Raw genomic sequence first — 15883 nt, forward strand, 5'->3', positions numbered from 1 at the left:
TTGGCACGGCGCAGCCAGGGCCTGGGTAGGCATGCGTTGAGATGGAGTGAGTGGCACAAAGAAAAGGATGGGAAAAGAGCAGCAGATCAACGTAGAAGCTTTTGTTGTGCAAAATTCAACCATCTCCTCCAATGTCGTTCACATTTTGAATCCGAGCCCAACACAGTTTAGGCCTTCCGTGTGTCTCTGATTTATAGTCAACATGCTGAGTTGTCCTCACACGAGTGTTGGGAACGCTTCTATAACTGACCCCCAGCAATTCATTAAAAAAAAATACAGTATACAGTACCAGTCTAAAGTTTGGACACACCTACTCATTCAAGGGTTTTTCTTTATTTTTGACTATATTCTACATTCTACAATAATACTTGTTGGCTGCTTTTCCTTCACTCTGCGGTCCAACTCATCCCAAACCATCTCAATTGGGTTGAGGTCGGGTGATTCTAGAGGCCAGGTTATCTGATGCAGTACTCCATCACTCTCCTTCTTGGTCAAATAGCCCTTACACAGCCTGGAGGTGTGTTGGGTCATTGTCCTGTTTAAAAACAAATGATAGTCCCACTAAGCGCAAACCAAATGGGATGGCGTATCGCTGCAGAATGCTGTGGTAGCCATGCTGGTTAAGTGTGCCTTGAATTCTAAGTAAATAACAGACAGTGTCACCAGCTTTAGCACCCCCACACCATCACACCTCCTCCATGCTTCACAGTGAAAACCACACATGCGGATATCATCCGTTCACCTACTCTGCATCTGACAGACACACAGTGGTTGGAACCAAAAATCTCCAATTTGGACTCCAGACCAAAGGACAGATTTCCACCGGTCTAATGTCCATTGCTAATGTTTCTTGGCCCAAGCAAGTCTTCTTCTTATTGGTGTCCTTTAGTAGTGGTTTCTTTGCAGCAATTATACCATGAAGGCCTGATTCTCACAGTCTCCTCTGAACAGTTGATGTTGAGATGTGTCTGTTACTTGAACTTTGTGAAGCATTTATTTGGGCTGCAATTTGTGAGGCTGGTAACTCTAATGAACTTATCCTCTGCAGCAGAGGTAACTCTTCTTTTCCTGTGGCGGTCCTCATGAGAGCCAATTTCATCGTAGAGCTTGATGGTTTTTGCGACTGCACTTGAAGAAACTTTAAGAGTTCTTGAAATGTTCAGTATTGACCGACCTTCATGTCTTAAAGTAATGATTGACTGTTGTTTCTCTTTGCTTATTTGAGCTGTTTCTGACATAATATGGACTTGGTCTTTTACCAAATAGGGCTATCTTCTGTATACACCCCTACCTTGTCACAACACAACTGACTAGCTCAGACGCAGTAAGGGAAGAAATTCCACAAGTTAACTTTTAACAAGGCACATCTGTTAATTGAAAAGCATTCCAGAAGCTGGTTGAGAGAATGCCAAGAGAGTGCAAAGCTGTCACCAAGGCAAAGGGTGGCAACTTTGAAGATTCTCAAATATTAAATATATTTTGGTTACTACATGATTCCATGTGTGTTATTTCATAGTTTTGATGTCTTCACTATTATTCTACAATGTAGAAAATAGTAAAAAAAAAAAATTAAAAACCTTGAGTGAGTAAGTGTGCAAACCTTTGACTGGTACTGTGTATACATTTTTAACGCATCATTATTCGTCTTTTCTCACATGATGCTTCTGTCTTTTGCCCAAGGATACAGTTCTCCAATCTGTAAAGTTTTTTGTGTTGCGGATCCCCTCTTCGTTGACCCTTGTTATCTCCGTATCTTATGCTCTGTAAACACAAAAGACAACATTTGTCAAAATGTCATCGTTACAGCAATGGAATAAAGATGGGAAACCCGAAGGTGGCTGACTGGCAAGATTAGTGGAGCGCACCAAAAAAAACAAGGCTTACTCCATGAATCACTCACTCACTTGTTACTACTCACATACCTATTGTATTCATTAAGAACAATTAAGTCTCTAATGACTAAATAATTACATAATATATTATTTTGTTCCTTACTCCATTGCCTCTAAAGGGCCCAGAGCTGGAGTTAACAGGCTGATTGGGAGGACGCGTTCCTCAGTGGGGATAATAAGGGAAAGGAGCAGAATTAATTGGGTTTGATTAAGGGAGCTTTTCAATGGGACACAGCTTTTTCACATGACATAATTGGAAGTCAGTATGAGATAGGGGGTTGTGAGCGGAGGATATGTTGGCTGATGCCAGTGTTTGTCGCCCCCCCCACACACACTTGTGTATGTGGACACCCCTTCAAATGAGTGAATTCGGCTATTTCAGACCCATTGCTGACAGGTGTATCAAATCGAGCACACAGCCATGCAATCTCCACAGACAAATATTGGCAGTAGAATGGCCTTACTGAAGAGCTCAGTGACTTTAAACTTGGCACCGTCATAGGATGCCACCTTTCCAAAACGTCAGTTCATCAAATTTCTGCCCTGCTTGGGACATTTTGGGAAAGGCCCTTTCCTGTTTCAGCATGACAATGCCCATCATTTTGGAATGAGATGTTCGATGAGCAGGTGTCCACATACTTTTGGTATTGTAGTGTATCTTGTTGGACACCTTCATAGGCTCTCATTCACCAGAAAGCACACATTTGGATAAGCTGTTGCAAGGGCCTGCTATACATTCGGTGTGAGATTGTCACTTCTGCTCTGCTATTTTAGAACAATTATTATAATGCACGTGAAACAACTCCCGATAACCCCAGATTGTTTCGAATGTAGATCACACATGTATGTGCGCAACACAAACACACACACACCATAATGCACTGTGCAGGAACTGTTCAGGAAAACACACCTGATATAATTGGTTTGCTCATTGTGTTTGTATAATCTGGTTACACTATAATCTATCACAGGGGAGGAGAGACAGACAAGCTATTCAGTCGACACTATAGTAAATCCAAAAATATAATCCACATGCATTCTCCTCACCCCACAACTAGAATATGAAAGATCTCATCCTCAAAATATTGGTTTTCCATTTTATATCCACTTGAATTAACATTTGTGAACTATGTTAATTGCCAAGGGTATTTGCTCTGGCCACCAGACTGTACAGCATGTAAAAGAGATTACTAGCGCCAACTATGGTTGGCATTTGGAAAACATCTCCTATATTCAACTAATTTGCTGAGATTGTAAATATCAATGTATGGTATATCACTCACTTGTCTATTCAGAGTCAGAAAACGTTATTGTCCTCAGCAATTCATCTTGCAGCAGTCATAAAACATATAACATGTAAAAAAAAAAATTAAAAAAATAGCAAAGGATATTTACAAGCAAATAGGCAGGGTAACTTCAGTTTCATAGTGCAAGTGCTAAGAGCAATTTTTTTGTTAAATTGAAGAATTGCATTCGGAATAAAAGAGTACTTGGCCCTTTTTTTTTTAACCTTAGGTAGTCTGTACTTATGGCCAGGGGGAAGGAGCTGGAATTCAGGGTTTAGTGGATGGCAAGAGTCAACCGCTATTTTTTTTTGCCTTATGGAGGGCTCTCCCCAGGTAGAGAGATGGCAGATCTTGCCCACCTATTTTTCTGTGCAACCTTGACATTTCCAAACCAGCAGGTCAAGCAGTAGGACAGAATGCTCTCAATAAATGATTCATAAAAGAGAACCATGATGGTTAGATCAAAATTTAAAAAGTGCAGTGTCCATAGGAAATACAGTCCCTGCTGGCCTTCCTTAAAAATAGCCTCAGTAAAATGATCCCAGGACAGCTTGTTGTTACTGACTAGCCCAACATATTTGTACTCCTCCACTATTTCAATGGGCTCACCTTTTATCAGTGATGGTGTTTTTATTTAACCCTTATTTTACATGGTAAGTTGACTGAGAAAACGTTCATTTACAGCAATGACATGGGGAATAGTTGAATCAGCCAATTGTAAACTGGGGATGATTAGGTGAATATGATGGTACAAGGGCCAGATTGGGGATTTAGCCAGGACACCAGGGTTAACACCCATACTCTTACGATAAGTGCCATGGGATCCTTAATGAACACAGAGAGTCAGGACATCTGTTTAACATCCCACCCAAAAGACAGCACCCTACACTGGGCAATGGCCCCAATCACTGCTCTGGGGAATTGGGATATTATTTTTCAGACCAGAGGAAATAGTGCCTCCTACTGGCCCTCCAGTAGGAGGCACACGACTTCCAGCAGCATCTGGCCTCCCATCTAGCAAAGCAACCAACCCTGCTTAGCTTCAGAAGAAAGCCAAAAATGGGAAGCAGGGTGGTATGCGGCTGACTGTGTGTATGGTAGTGTTCCTTCAAATGTAAATCACTGTGTCCTTTGTTTTTTCTGTATGTAATTTTAAATGGGAGGACTCACACCAGACAGTAAAATCATTCAGAGCAGGTCCGTCCTCCGTCTCATCCCCTTTGAGAAGACTGACCAAAGCAGTATCATCGGCATATTTGATCAGGTGACGCCCTGGGAAACGGCTCCGGCAGCTGTCTGTATGTATAGTACTGGTGAAAGAACACTGCCCTGTGGGGTTCCATACTGAAGTAGTGCGCACCTCAGAGAGTGTGTTGCCAACTCATACCTGCTGAGACCTATCAGTTAGGAAGTTGGTGATCCAAGTGATAAGCATAGCATCAATCCGAAGTCTCCTTTCAGTCTGTCCGCGAGGACCAACGGATTGATTGTGTTAAATGCAGAGGAGAAATCTGCGAACCTGATAGGCACATGGGTTTTACTGCCCTCCAAATGCATGTACACCAGATGTAAGAGCGAGGATGGCATCATCTGTCCCTCTCTCTGACCGGTATGCAAATTGAAGGGGGTCAAGAAGGTGTCTGGTGGTGTTGATTATGTATGCCTTGATGATCTTTTCAAGAGATTTAATCAAGAGAGGGGTAAGAGTGACAGGTCTGTAATCCTTTGATGCAGATGGATGAGTGGTTTTTGGTACAGGTACAACAATAGCTTTTTTACATAGAGATGGAATTTCCAATGTATCCAGGGACCGCTGAAAGACAGAGCAGAAGACACCGCTCAGCTGAGTGGAACAGAGTTTCAAGACCACTTATGTCTATATACACAAAAACACTCATTGTACATGTAATCAAAGGACAGTGTGTTAGACTAGTTAGAGAGTTTCTTATGAATATTTAGGGGAACAAACATGTGTGACTGCTTCCTTATGTAGGCAGTGCAAAAAAGAAGAAGGTAAAAGTAAACTGGAGTCATCATAGTTTTGGGAGGGTGAAAACAATTGATCATCATAACTATTTTTTTCTTGTTGCTAAACTTCCTGTGTATCTTGTCAGTCCTACAAGTGCTTGGTACGCCACTGGGGGAGCGTTGTAGCTGCTTTATTCCAGTGGCGCCCTGAATTATGAAGTCATCGAAGTACTTCCGGTGCCGGAATGTCTATAACATTTTGGAAATGCTTTGTATTTTCCTTAAACCACATAGCTAGATAACATTTTTACAAATTAATCTGTGTGTCTTTGTGGTTCAGTGGACTCGCTGTTAATTTATTGAAGACAAACATGGATATTCCTACAGCTCCTGAGGGTTTGTATCTTTAATTTTGAATAACTAGCAATGCCAATGTGCTAGCTAATTTAGCATGCTGTGCAATTAAGCTACGCATCTAACTTAGCTAGTTTATCCAAAGCTAGTCAGGCACATTGTTGTCGTTACTAAGCTAGAATGCTATTCTTTTTATTAGCTTTTTGATCAGTAAATTAATATTTATACTTAGGTTAGGGAACTATCTGGACTGTTTTGACTGATACGCCTGGCTACAGCTAGCTATAACGTTAGTCGCGCATGCGTCGATAATGTCCCTTTTGCTTGACTACTTTTCTCCCCTACACAGTTACCTTTTGCAGTACATAACTGGGGGTAATTCTGCTTTGACATTTAGTTAGCTAACGTAACAATAAGAGACCCCTATGTGCAGTATGTATGGTGTATGTGACTCACCATACAAATGTCCGTATTGTTTTCCTCCACAGACCAAGAGCTGAAAAATGTAATTGACAAACTGGCCCAGTTTGTGGCTCGAAATGGCCCTGAGTTTGAGAAGATGACAATGGAGAAACAGAAGGACAATTCCAAATTCTCTTTTCTGTTTGGAGGGGACTTCTTCGCCTATTACCGGTGCAAGCTTGCAATGGAACAACACCAGCGTATGTAGCACATATAGCTAGCTATCCATTCAAATAGTCTTATTTTAGATTCAAATCAAACTGTATTTGCCACATGCGCCGAATACAACAAGTGTAGACTTTACCGTGAAATGCTCACTTACAAGCCTTTAACCAACAGTGCAGTTCAAGAAGCAGAAAATATTTACCAAGTAGGCTAAAGTAAAAAGTGACACAATAACGAGGATATATACAGGTGGCACCTGTACCGAGTCCGTGTGCAGGGGTACAGGCTAGTTGAGATAATCTGTACATGTGGGTGGGGGCGAAGTGACTGCAAAAAGTCTTTAGTCCATTTTGAAGCAGGTTTTGGAGCACAACCACCACCACGTGCAGATGTTGTCTCATAACTTGTGACATCTGCTCCCATCTTTCTAGTCATTGCAGGAAGAAGACCTGCGTGTATTTCTGTCAAATTAGATATAGGGTTGTTACTATACTTTGTATCACGATACTAGGCTAAGGAAGGAAACACAACGTGAAGCAGACTTCATTTCTTATGGAAAACAGTCCCTATTTTGTCAACCAGTCAAATTTGTTTAAGCTATAGCACCCAATATTTTACACAATTAGGTTATTTTTATTGATCCTTTATTTAACTAGGCAAGTCAGTTAAGAACAAATTCTTATTTACAATGATGGCCTAACCCGGACGACGCTGGGTCAATTGTGCGCTGCCCTATGTGACTCCCAATCACGGCCGGTTGTGATACAGCCTGGAATCGAACCAGGGTCTCTAGCACTGAGATGCAGTGTCTTAAATCGCTGCGCCACTTGGAAGCCCAAAAAAGTTATAAAAGATCATAGAGTAAAGTCTGCTTCACAGCGTCTGTGTTCTTTTTGCCAAGTAAAATCTTGTATCGTAGATTCGTACTATCTTGATACTAGTATTGTGACAACACCATGCAGCACCCATACTTCCTGCAGTTATGGACAACACTTTAAATGTGTGGCTGTTTGTTTGCCAGCTGTATTATGATGTGTGGCTGTTTGTTTGCCAGCTGTATTGTAATGTGTGCTTCTCTCCACATAGATCCTACTACCCACGAATGTGAGGAGTATAAGTTGGAAGGTATTTACTGGATAGAAAAGTGCAATTATAGTACCAACCTGCACATGTTGTATCAGCAGTGATTCAAAGGCTTTGTTTTTGTATTGCGTTTAATGTGTTGATATTTTTCAATCATGATGATTTTGAGATAGGGGGGTTACCCTTACTGCTGGTGTTCATCTAAAAATATTTTAGTCGTTGTCTAAACATTGTAGTTTTGATGTTTCAACCACAATTCAAGTTTGTACTTTGCGATGCCTATGTATGTCAGTTTTTAGAGAAAGTTCTTGTTCTTGATATTCTTAATGCTTTTTGAGATAATTGTTGTCTGTCGCTTGTGATTGTTTCAATGCTGCTGCAAAGTTTTTGTGACTTAATAATCCACACACTCCTGTTTTTTATTTCAGTTTCGAAGGTGCTGCAAAACGCTTGATATGTTTTTCAATATCAACTTCTTTGAAGTATAAAGGAATTTAGTTAAATGAAGATGAGAACATTCCTTGACGTTGCATGAAGATAGTTGCATGTCAAAATTGTATTGTTCTGGTACTGGCTTAGCTTTTCCAGAATTTCATTCAATTATGAATTACATTTTTTTAGGCCACATAGACGTCTGCCTGTGCAAATGACAAAAGGCATCACTACTACAATGTTTCTTATCATGTTTGTCTTTTGTTAGATATTTTGACCTTGTTTTGCAGATCTTTATAATCCACCTGGTACGGAAGTCCTAGACGTCCCTCCACCAATCGCCATCCTGGCCCCGCCCCCCATCGCCCCTGCCACGCCATCTCTAGATGAGCTCATCCAGCAGAGCCAATGGAACCTGCAGCAGCAAGAACAGCAGCTGCTCACTCTCAGACAGGTACGGGTCACCTTACCCCAGGGTCGTTGAGTCTTCTAGACCATAATTAGTTGAATCAGTTGTGTTAGTGCTGGGCTGGAGAAAATCCCTGCACACACTGGCCCTCCATGGTGCAGACTGACCAACGTTACCATATCTTGTATTCTCTGATCATAAAATGTATGAGACCGAGTACATGAAGTTTCAAAGCAAATACATTTGACAGCTGTTGCTTTTCCTAATGTCCAAAATGAACTGGTTGTCGTTTGATTCCAGGAGCAAGTGACTGCAGCCATAGCTCTGGCCATGGAGCAGCAGACCCAGAAGCTGCTGGCGGAGACTCAGCAGGACATATCTGAATTTGACAACCTGCTGCAGCCCATCATTGACACCTGCACTAAAGATGCCATCTCGGTAGGTTCATGACACCAGGTTAACACAACATGAGCAGGAGAAGGGTCTGGTATGTTTAGTCAGTGGTATGTTTCTCTCTGGTTCCTCCCAGGCTGGTAAGAACTGGATGTTCAACAACGCCAAGGGCCCACTGCACTGTGAGCTGATGTGCTCACACCTCCGGAACCGCATCACAGCCGACACAGCTCACTTCGAACTCCGCCTACACCTCATCTATCTCACCAATGATGTCCTCCATCACTGGTAAAAGCATGGTGGAAATGAGGCTTTGTTTTTATCCTCATGCATTTTTTCATTATGTGAGTCAATCTATGTGCATTTTAAACTGATAAAATACACCTGTTATAGATAATGTTAGTAATTATAATGTCATGCATTGTATTCATGGTTAATTACATGATACTTGTTTTGTGTACCACCAGTCAGAGGAAGCAGCAGAGGGACCTGCTAGCAGCGCTACAGAAGGTGGTGGTGCCCATCTACTGCACCAGTTTCTTGGCTGTAGAGGAGGACAAGCAGCAGAAGATCACACGTGTCAGTGGGCTGCCTGTTCAATGTAGACATTGCGCCATATAGATGTTACCTGTGGTTGAATGACACCCTATATTTTCCTGTTTCTCTCACAGCTTCTACAACTCTGGGAAAAGAATGGCTACTTCGACGAGGTGACGATCCAGCAGTTACAGAGTCCAGCTGTGGGCCTGGGCCAGTATCAGGTGAGGACTGAGGCTAGTGGCCTAGTAAAGGGAAATACTGCAAGTTGGCTGACAGTTAAAAGCCTTGGACATAGAAGTCAACCACATACAGTGGGGCAAAAAAGTATTTAGTCAGCCACCAATTGTGCAAGTTCTCCCACTTAAAAAGATGAGGCCTGTAATTTTCATCATAGGTACACTTCAACTATGACAGACAAAATGAGAGAAAAAAATCCAGAAAATCACATTGTAGGATTTTTAATTAAATGATTTGCAAATTATGGTGGAAAATAAGTATTTGGTCACCTACAAACAAGCAAGATTTCTGGCTCTCACAGACCTGTAACTTCTTCTTTAAGAGGCTCCTCTGTCCTCCACTCGTTACCTGTATTAATGGCACCTGTTTGAACTTGTTATCAGTATAAAAGACCTGTCCACAACCTCAAACAGTCACACTTCAAACTCTACTATGGCTAAGACCAAAGAGCTGTCAAAGGACACCAGAAACAAAATTGTAGACTTGCACCAGGCTGGGAAGACTGAATCTGCAATAGGTAAGCAGCTTGGTTTGAAGAAATCAACTGTGGGAGCAATTATTAGGAAATGGAAGACATACAAGACCACTGATAATCTCCCTCGATCTGGGGCTCCACGCATGATCTCACCCCGTGGGGTTAAAATGCTCACAAGAACGGTGAGCAAAAATCCCAGAACCACACGGGGGACCTAGTGAATGACCTGCAGAGAGCTGGGATCAAAGTAACAAAGCCTACCATCAGTAACACACTATGCCGCCAGGGACTCAAATCCTGCAGTGCCAGACATGTCCCCCTGCTTAAGCCAGTACATGTCCAGGCCCGTCTGAAGTTTGCTAGAGAGCATTTGGATGATCCAGAAGAAGATTGGGAGAATGTCATATGGTCAGATGAAACCAAAATATAACTTTTTGGTAAAAACTCAACTCGTTGTGTTTGGAGGTCAAAGAATGCTGAGTTGCATCCAAAGAAAAAAATACCTACTGTGAAGCATGGGGGTGGAAACATCATGCTTTGGGGCTGTTTTTCTGCAAAGGGACCAGGACGACTGATCCGTGTAAAGGAAAGAATGAATGGGGCCATGTATCGTGAGATTTTGAGTCAAAACCTCCTTCCATCAGCAAGGGCATTGAAGATGAAACGTGGCTGGGTCTTTCAGCATGACAATGATTCCAAACACACCGCCCGGGCAACGAAGGAGTGGCTTCGTAAGAAGCATTTCAAGGTCCTGGAGTGGCCTAGCCAGTCTCCAGATCTCAACCCCATAGAAAATCTTTGGAGGGAGTTGAACGTCCGTGTTGCCCAGCAACAGCCCCAAAACATCACTGCTCTAGAGGAGATCTGCATGGAGGAATGGGCCAAAATACCAGCAACAGTGTGTGAAAACCTTGTGAAGACTTTTGACCTCTGTCATTGCCAACAAAGGGTATATAACAAAGTATTGAGAAACTTTTGTTATTGACCAAATACTTATTTTCCACCATAATTTGCAAATAAATTCATAAAAAATCCTACAATGTGATTTTCGGGATTTTTTTTCTCATTTTGTCTGTCATAGTTGAAGTGTACCTATGATGAAAATTACAGGCCTCTCATCTTTTTAAGTGGGAGAACTTGCGCAATTGGTGGCTGACTAAATACTTTTTTGCCCCACTGTATATGCATCCTGCCCCATGCCGCACAAGAAGGTCCATCAAAATAGAAAACATTTACAGCATATTGGTTTAATTGTAATTATTTTATTCACTCCAGCCAGAACATTCACCAATAGTGTTGTCTGCAGCACTAACAATGCCATCTTCCTGCTCATCTCCTCTCTCTCCCAGGCCTCTCTGATCACAGAGTACGCTGCCGTGGTGCAGCCCATTCAGCTGGCCTTCCAGCAACAGATCCAGACCCTGAAGACGCAGCATGAGGAGTTTGTGGCCAACCTGGCGGTTCAGCAGCAGACTACAGCAGCAGTGAGCCAGCTAGCTGCAGCAGAGCCTGACATTAAGGCATTCACCACTCAGCCTGGTGAGAGGGTAGAGAGAGAAGAACATACTCGTACACACATGCATAAACACACATTCTCATGCATGCACACACACAGTGGTGGTAAAAGTAAACATACCTTGATAGAAAATGACTCAAAAGTGAAAGTCACCCAGTAAAATACTACTTGCGTAAAAGTATTTGGTTTTAAATATACTTAAGTATCAAAAGTATAAAATATTCCTTATATCAAGCAAACCAGACAGCATAATTCTTGTTTTATTTATATTTATGGTTAGCCATGGGCACACTCCAACACTCAGACATCATTTACAAATACAGCATTTGTCTTTAGTGAATCTGCCAAATCAGAGGCAGTGAGGAGGACCAAGGATGTTCTCTTGATAAGTGTGTGAATTGGACCATTTCCCTGTGCTTCTAAGCATTCAGAATGTAGTGCATACTTTTGGGTGTCAAGGGAAATGTATGTAGTTAAAAAGTACATTATTTTCTTTAGGAATGTAGTAAAGTAAAAGTTGTCAAAAATAATATAAATAGTAAAGTACAGATACTCAATAAAACTACTTAAGTAGTACTTTAAAGTATTTTTACTTAAGTAATTTACACCACTTCTCTCACACAAAAACACACCAGGCACTTCATTATGTTGAGGGTATTGTTAGCAAAACAGCACCGTAGAGAAGTGGGTGAAAGATTTGATTGACTTTTAGGCTGTTTCTTGTGTACACACAGACCCAAGCACTTCAGGATTTTGTTTACATGTTGATTATGGGTAGATTCTTCATCTGTAGCCATATTTACCCTTTAACCAAATATCCTTCTGACTTCTGACTGAAAGGCTTTTCATTGTACTTGTGCATGTGACAAAACTTAAAACCACAGGAGAGGTGAAGTCGTCCATGTCTGGCCCTCCTGGTGATTATGACGGCGCCCAGTCCAGATCGGACCCCGGTGCCAACAGTGGCCACTCTGATAACGCCTCCTCTAAACCCTGGTTCGACCCACAACACATGTCTGGAGGCTGGAACCCCAATCAGCCAGTAAGCTGCTCTCCTAATGTGTTTGTGTAGTGTGACTTTTCCCTAATTATGTAAAACTATAAGGAATATTCTGTGTGGATATACTTACAGGTTTATTGTTGTCGTAGAGTTGAACAGAATGACTGATGTTCCTATCTATTGAATCAGTCCCATGATAACAAACTGTTGAGTTGATGAGTGAGTGGTGGTGAAGGTACAGTAACATGGAAGATGAGACTCCGTCTAAACACCAGTTTTATTTTTGTCCCCTCTCAGCCTCCGTTCGACCCCACCCAGGCTCCCCCATCGTGCCCCCCCTGGAACAGCCACGAGGGCATCTGGAACGAGCAGAGGGGGGACCCCAGCTGGAGCGGAGGCCCTCCAAGGGGGGAGGGGGGTCCCTGGAGCGGAGGGGGAGGACAGAATGAGCCCCCTCCCAACTGGAGCGGTCAGTACGACCAGCCCCCCTGGAGCAACCAGGGACTTGACCAGCCCCCCTGGGGCCAGAGAGAACATCCCTTCCCCCGCATGCAGAGGCCCCCCCACTTCAGAGGGCCCTTCACGCCCCACCAGCCAGGTCCCCCTCCCTTTAACCAGCCGCCCCCGCCTCCCCACAACTTTGGCCGGTTCCCGCCGCGCTACATGCAGGATGACTTTCCACCCAGGCACCATTTTGAAAGGCCGCCCTACCCTCCACACCACTTTGACTACCCACAGGGAGACTTCCCTGGAGGTAAGAATCCAGGACAGGTCCCACCATGGGAGCTCAATATTCACTGTTTTTTCTATGACTATTGTATATGAGCACCTCTCTGGTTTAGTTCCCTGACCACCATCACGTAGTGATTTACATCAGTAACTGAAAGTACTGGCTGCAACATGTAATTTAACTGAGTATCTCCCCATGCCCCTGCGTGTTGACCAAGACATGGGCCCTCCGCACCACCACCCTAGCCAGAGGATCCCTCCTCCGGGTATGGGGGGGGGAGAGCACCCTCCTTGGGGGGGTAACCAGCACCCAGACTTCGGCCCCCCATCCCACGGCTTCAACGGCCAGTCCCCCCACATGAGACAGCGTCCGGCCCCGGCTCAGGTTAACCAGGATGACCCCAGCCTGGTCCCCAACGTCCCCTACTTTGACCTGCCGGCCGGACTCATGGCCCCTCTAGTCAAAGTGAGTAGAAAGGGATGAAGATGTCTATTTCTTTTCAAGGATACATTTTTTCCACAGCTCACTATGGAGATGCATATATTTCTTGACCACAGTGGTCTAAACAGTTGTGTTCTCTACCTGTTTATGTGCATTAGCTGGAAGACCATGACTACAAAGCACTGGATCCTAAAGACATCCGTCTGCCTCCCCCAATGCCCCCCAGTGAACGCCTGCTAGCTGCTGTGGAGGCCTTCTACAGCCCCCCCTCCCATGACGGACCCAGGAACAGGTAAAACGCAAACATTTTCACTTTATGTGATCGATGCAATATGTGCTCTATTGATTGCAATGTGTTTGTCAGTGAGGGCTGGGAACAGAATGGCCTGTATGAGTTCTTCAGAGCCAAGATGAGAGCCAGGAGGCGAAAGGGCCAGGAGAAACACAACAGGTGAGACCGTCTGCCTGCTGACCAGCCTTATGTCTCACACACAGACACACGTATCTGTAGTATAAGGAGACTTTGGGTGTCTATTAACATAAAATAAATGTGCCTTTTGAAATCAGCAGGTAAATACAAATGCTTTGTAAGTCTGTCTTTTTTCCCATCTGTGTCACAGGAGCCTGCTGATGGGAGGACGGCTCAAAATAATGGCTGGAGAATGGCGTGAATAGAATGGTATCAAACCCATCGAAAACCATGTGTTTGTGTTCGATGCCATAGCATTTATTCCGTTCCAGCCATTATTATTGGCCCGTCCTCCCCAATTAATGTGCAGCTGGCCGCTTGTGGTAAGTGTAAAAACTGTATGAGAGGTGAGTGTGTTAACAATGTGGTTTCTCTGTCTCTCCCAGTGCACACGGTAGTCGTTCACACAGCCGTTCTCATAGTCAGGGTCGCTCCTCGTCTGAATCCAGCTCGAGATCCTCCAAGTCCTCCCGCTCCTCCTCCCGGTCCCGATCTCGCTCCTACTCCCGATCTCGCTCCAGGTACGCACAGATAGGATTCTTCCTGATTTTTAACAGGAATTCTTGACCTCTGAAATTCACATTTTGTTAGATGATAGTTGATGTCTAATTGCACCACCAACATGACAGACCGTTAAGGAGACATTGATGCTTTTTGTCTTTCACCTCCACAGGAGCATGAGCCGATCCAGGTCGTCCCGCAGTCGCTCTCGTTCTAGGTCTCGCTCCAGATCTCGCTCTCCTGACAAGAGACGGCAAGAGAGGCCTGCCCCCGCCTCTGCCCCTGCCTCCCAGAAGTCCCGTAGCCCCTCTCCTCCGTAAGTCCCTCATCTCCGCATGCACTGTATTCTGCTGTCCACACAGTCTATTCCCTCTGACATATTGCTTGCATATCTGTGTATATAATAGGGCTAGGTTTTTTGGGAAGGTAGAGACCAAATAGTAACGCCATTGAGATAATCGAGGCCGTCACTGTCACATTGAAAAGTTAAAGCAGAGCATTGAAGGCTGTAGATCAGGGTTCCTCAACCCTCTCCTCTGGGCCCCACCCACACATTTCACATTTTTGTTTTAACCCTAAACTGGCACACCTGATTCAGTCAACTAATCATCAAGCCTTTGACTAATTGTTAAGGGTTAAAACAAAAATGTGAAACGTCTGAGGGGGCCCGAGGAGAGTGTTGGGAACCCTGCTGTAGATTTTGTCTTTACTGAATGTATTGGTTGTGATCTCCACAGAGCTACGTCTGGTCTGGGCGCAGCCCCCTCGGTCCTGCCTCCAGACAGCAGGCTGGGAGAGGAGAACAAGGGCCATCAGCTGCTCATGAAAATGGGCTGGAGTGGTTCTGGGGGGCTTGGAGCAAAGGAGCAGGGCATCCAGGACCCCATCAAGGGGGGAGAACTCCGGGACAAGTGGGACCAGTATAAAGGAGTGGGGGTGTCTCTGGATGACCCTTATGAGAACTACCGCAGGAACAAGAGCTACAACTTTGTAGCTCGCATGAAAGCAAGGGAGGAAGGTAGGAGTGTTCTTTTTTTTAAACTGTTGCAATGAAATCCTGATGTAGTGGATAGGTATATTTTTTAGGTGATATGACAAACTAAAATATAACAAGGTCTTCTTTATTTCAGTGAATCGGGAACCACAAGAGCCCCCTCCCACTGAATAATGTGCATCGTAAAGCAAACAAACCTAACCCAGAACATACCTCTTCAGTCAGTTTTTTTTGTACAGAATAATGTTCTTATAGTATGTTTCAATCTGTTTGAAAAATCCTCACATACCAGAAGGTTTTCAATGTTGCTTTTTTGTGATACTCATGTATTTTCTTATGTTCCAGTGTTTGATGACTTGGAAATTGATAAAGTGTTGTTGCTCTTTTGTAAGAAAAATAAAATAAGTTTGTGGAATTCACCCACTGATGTAATGTCATGTGAATCAAAATTACCCTCTAACCACACGCTGTAAAGATTAATGTTTTAATTTGTTTGAATAAATGCACTGTTTGTCTCCGCTTGAGCTTAAATGTAC

The 15883-nt window shown here is 43.6% G+C and overlaps 1 protein-coding gene across 2 annotated transcripts; it reads left to right on the top strand.

Annotated features, from left to right (window-relative positions):
• Window positions 1–5362: 5362 nt before the first annotated feature.
• Window positions 5363–15862, top strand: LOC139374598 (calcium homeostasis endoplasmic reticulum protein-like). Of its 2 annotated transcripts, XM_071115656.1 has the most exons (18): window positions 5363–5542; window positions 5989–6162; window positions 7214–7252; window positions 7933–8096; window positions 8352–8489; window positions 8581–8732; window positions 8912–9023; window positions 9116–9205; window positions 11046–11235; window positions 12097–12254; window positions 12510–12966; window positions 13160–13407; window positions 13542–13675; window positions 13748–13834; window positions 14239–14373; window positions 14526–14669; window positions 15091–15371; window positions 15484–15862. In XM_071115656.1, the coding sequence occupies exons 1-18, from the start codon at window positions 5518–5520 to the stop codon at window positions 15519–15521; spliced, it is 2766 nt and encodes a 921-aa protein (XP_070971757.1). In that variant the 5' UTR covers window positions 5363–5517; the 3' UTR covers window positions 15522–15862. The 2 variants fall into 2 exon arrangements, with proteins under 2 accessions (XP_070971757.1, XP_070971834.1); XM_071115733.1 differs by lacking the exon at window positions 7214–7252.
• The last annotated feature ends 21 nt before the right edge of the window (window positions 15863–15883 follow it).

This window comes from Oncorhynchus clarkii, chromosome 1 (genome assembly GCF_045791955.1).
Source record: "Oncorhynchus clarkii lewisi isolate Uvic-CL-2024 chromosome 1, UVic_Ocla_1.0, whole genome shotgun sequence".
NCBI lineage: Eukaryota > Metazoa > Chordata > Actinopteri > Salmoniformes > Salmonidae > Oncorhynchus > Oncorhynchus clarkii.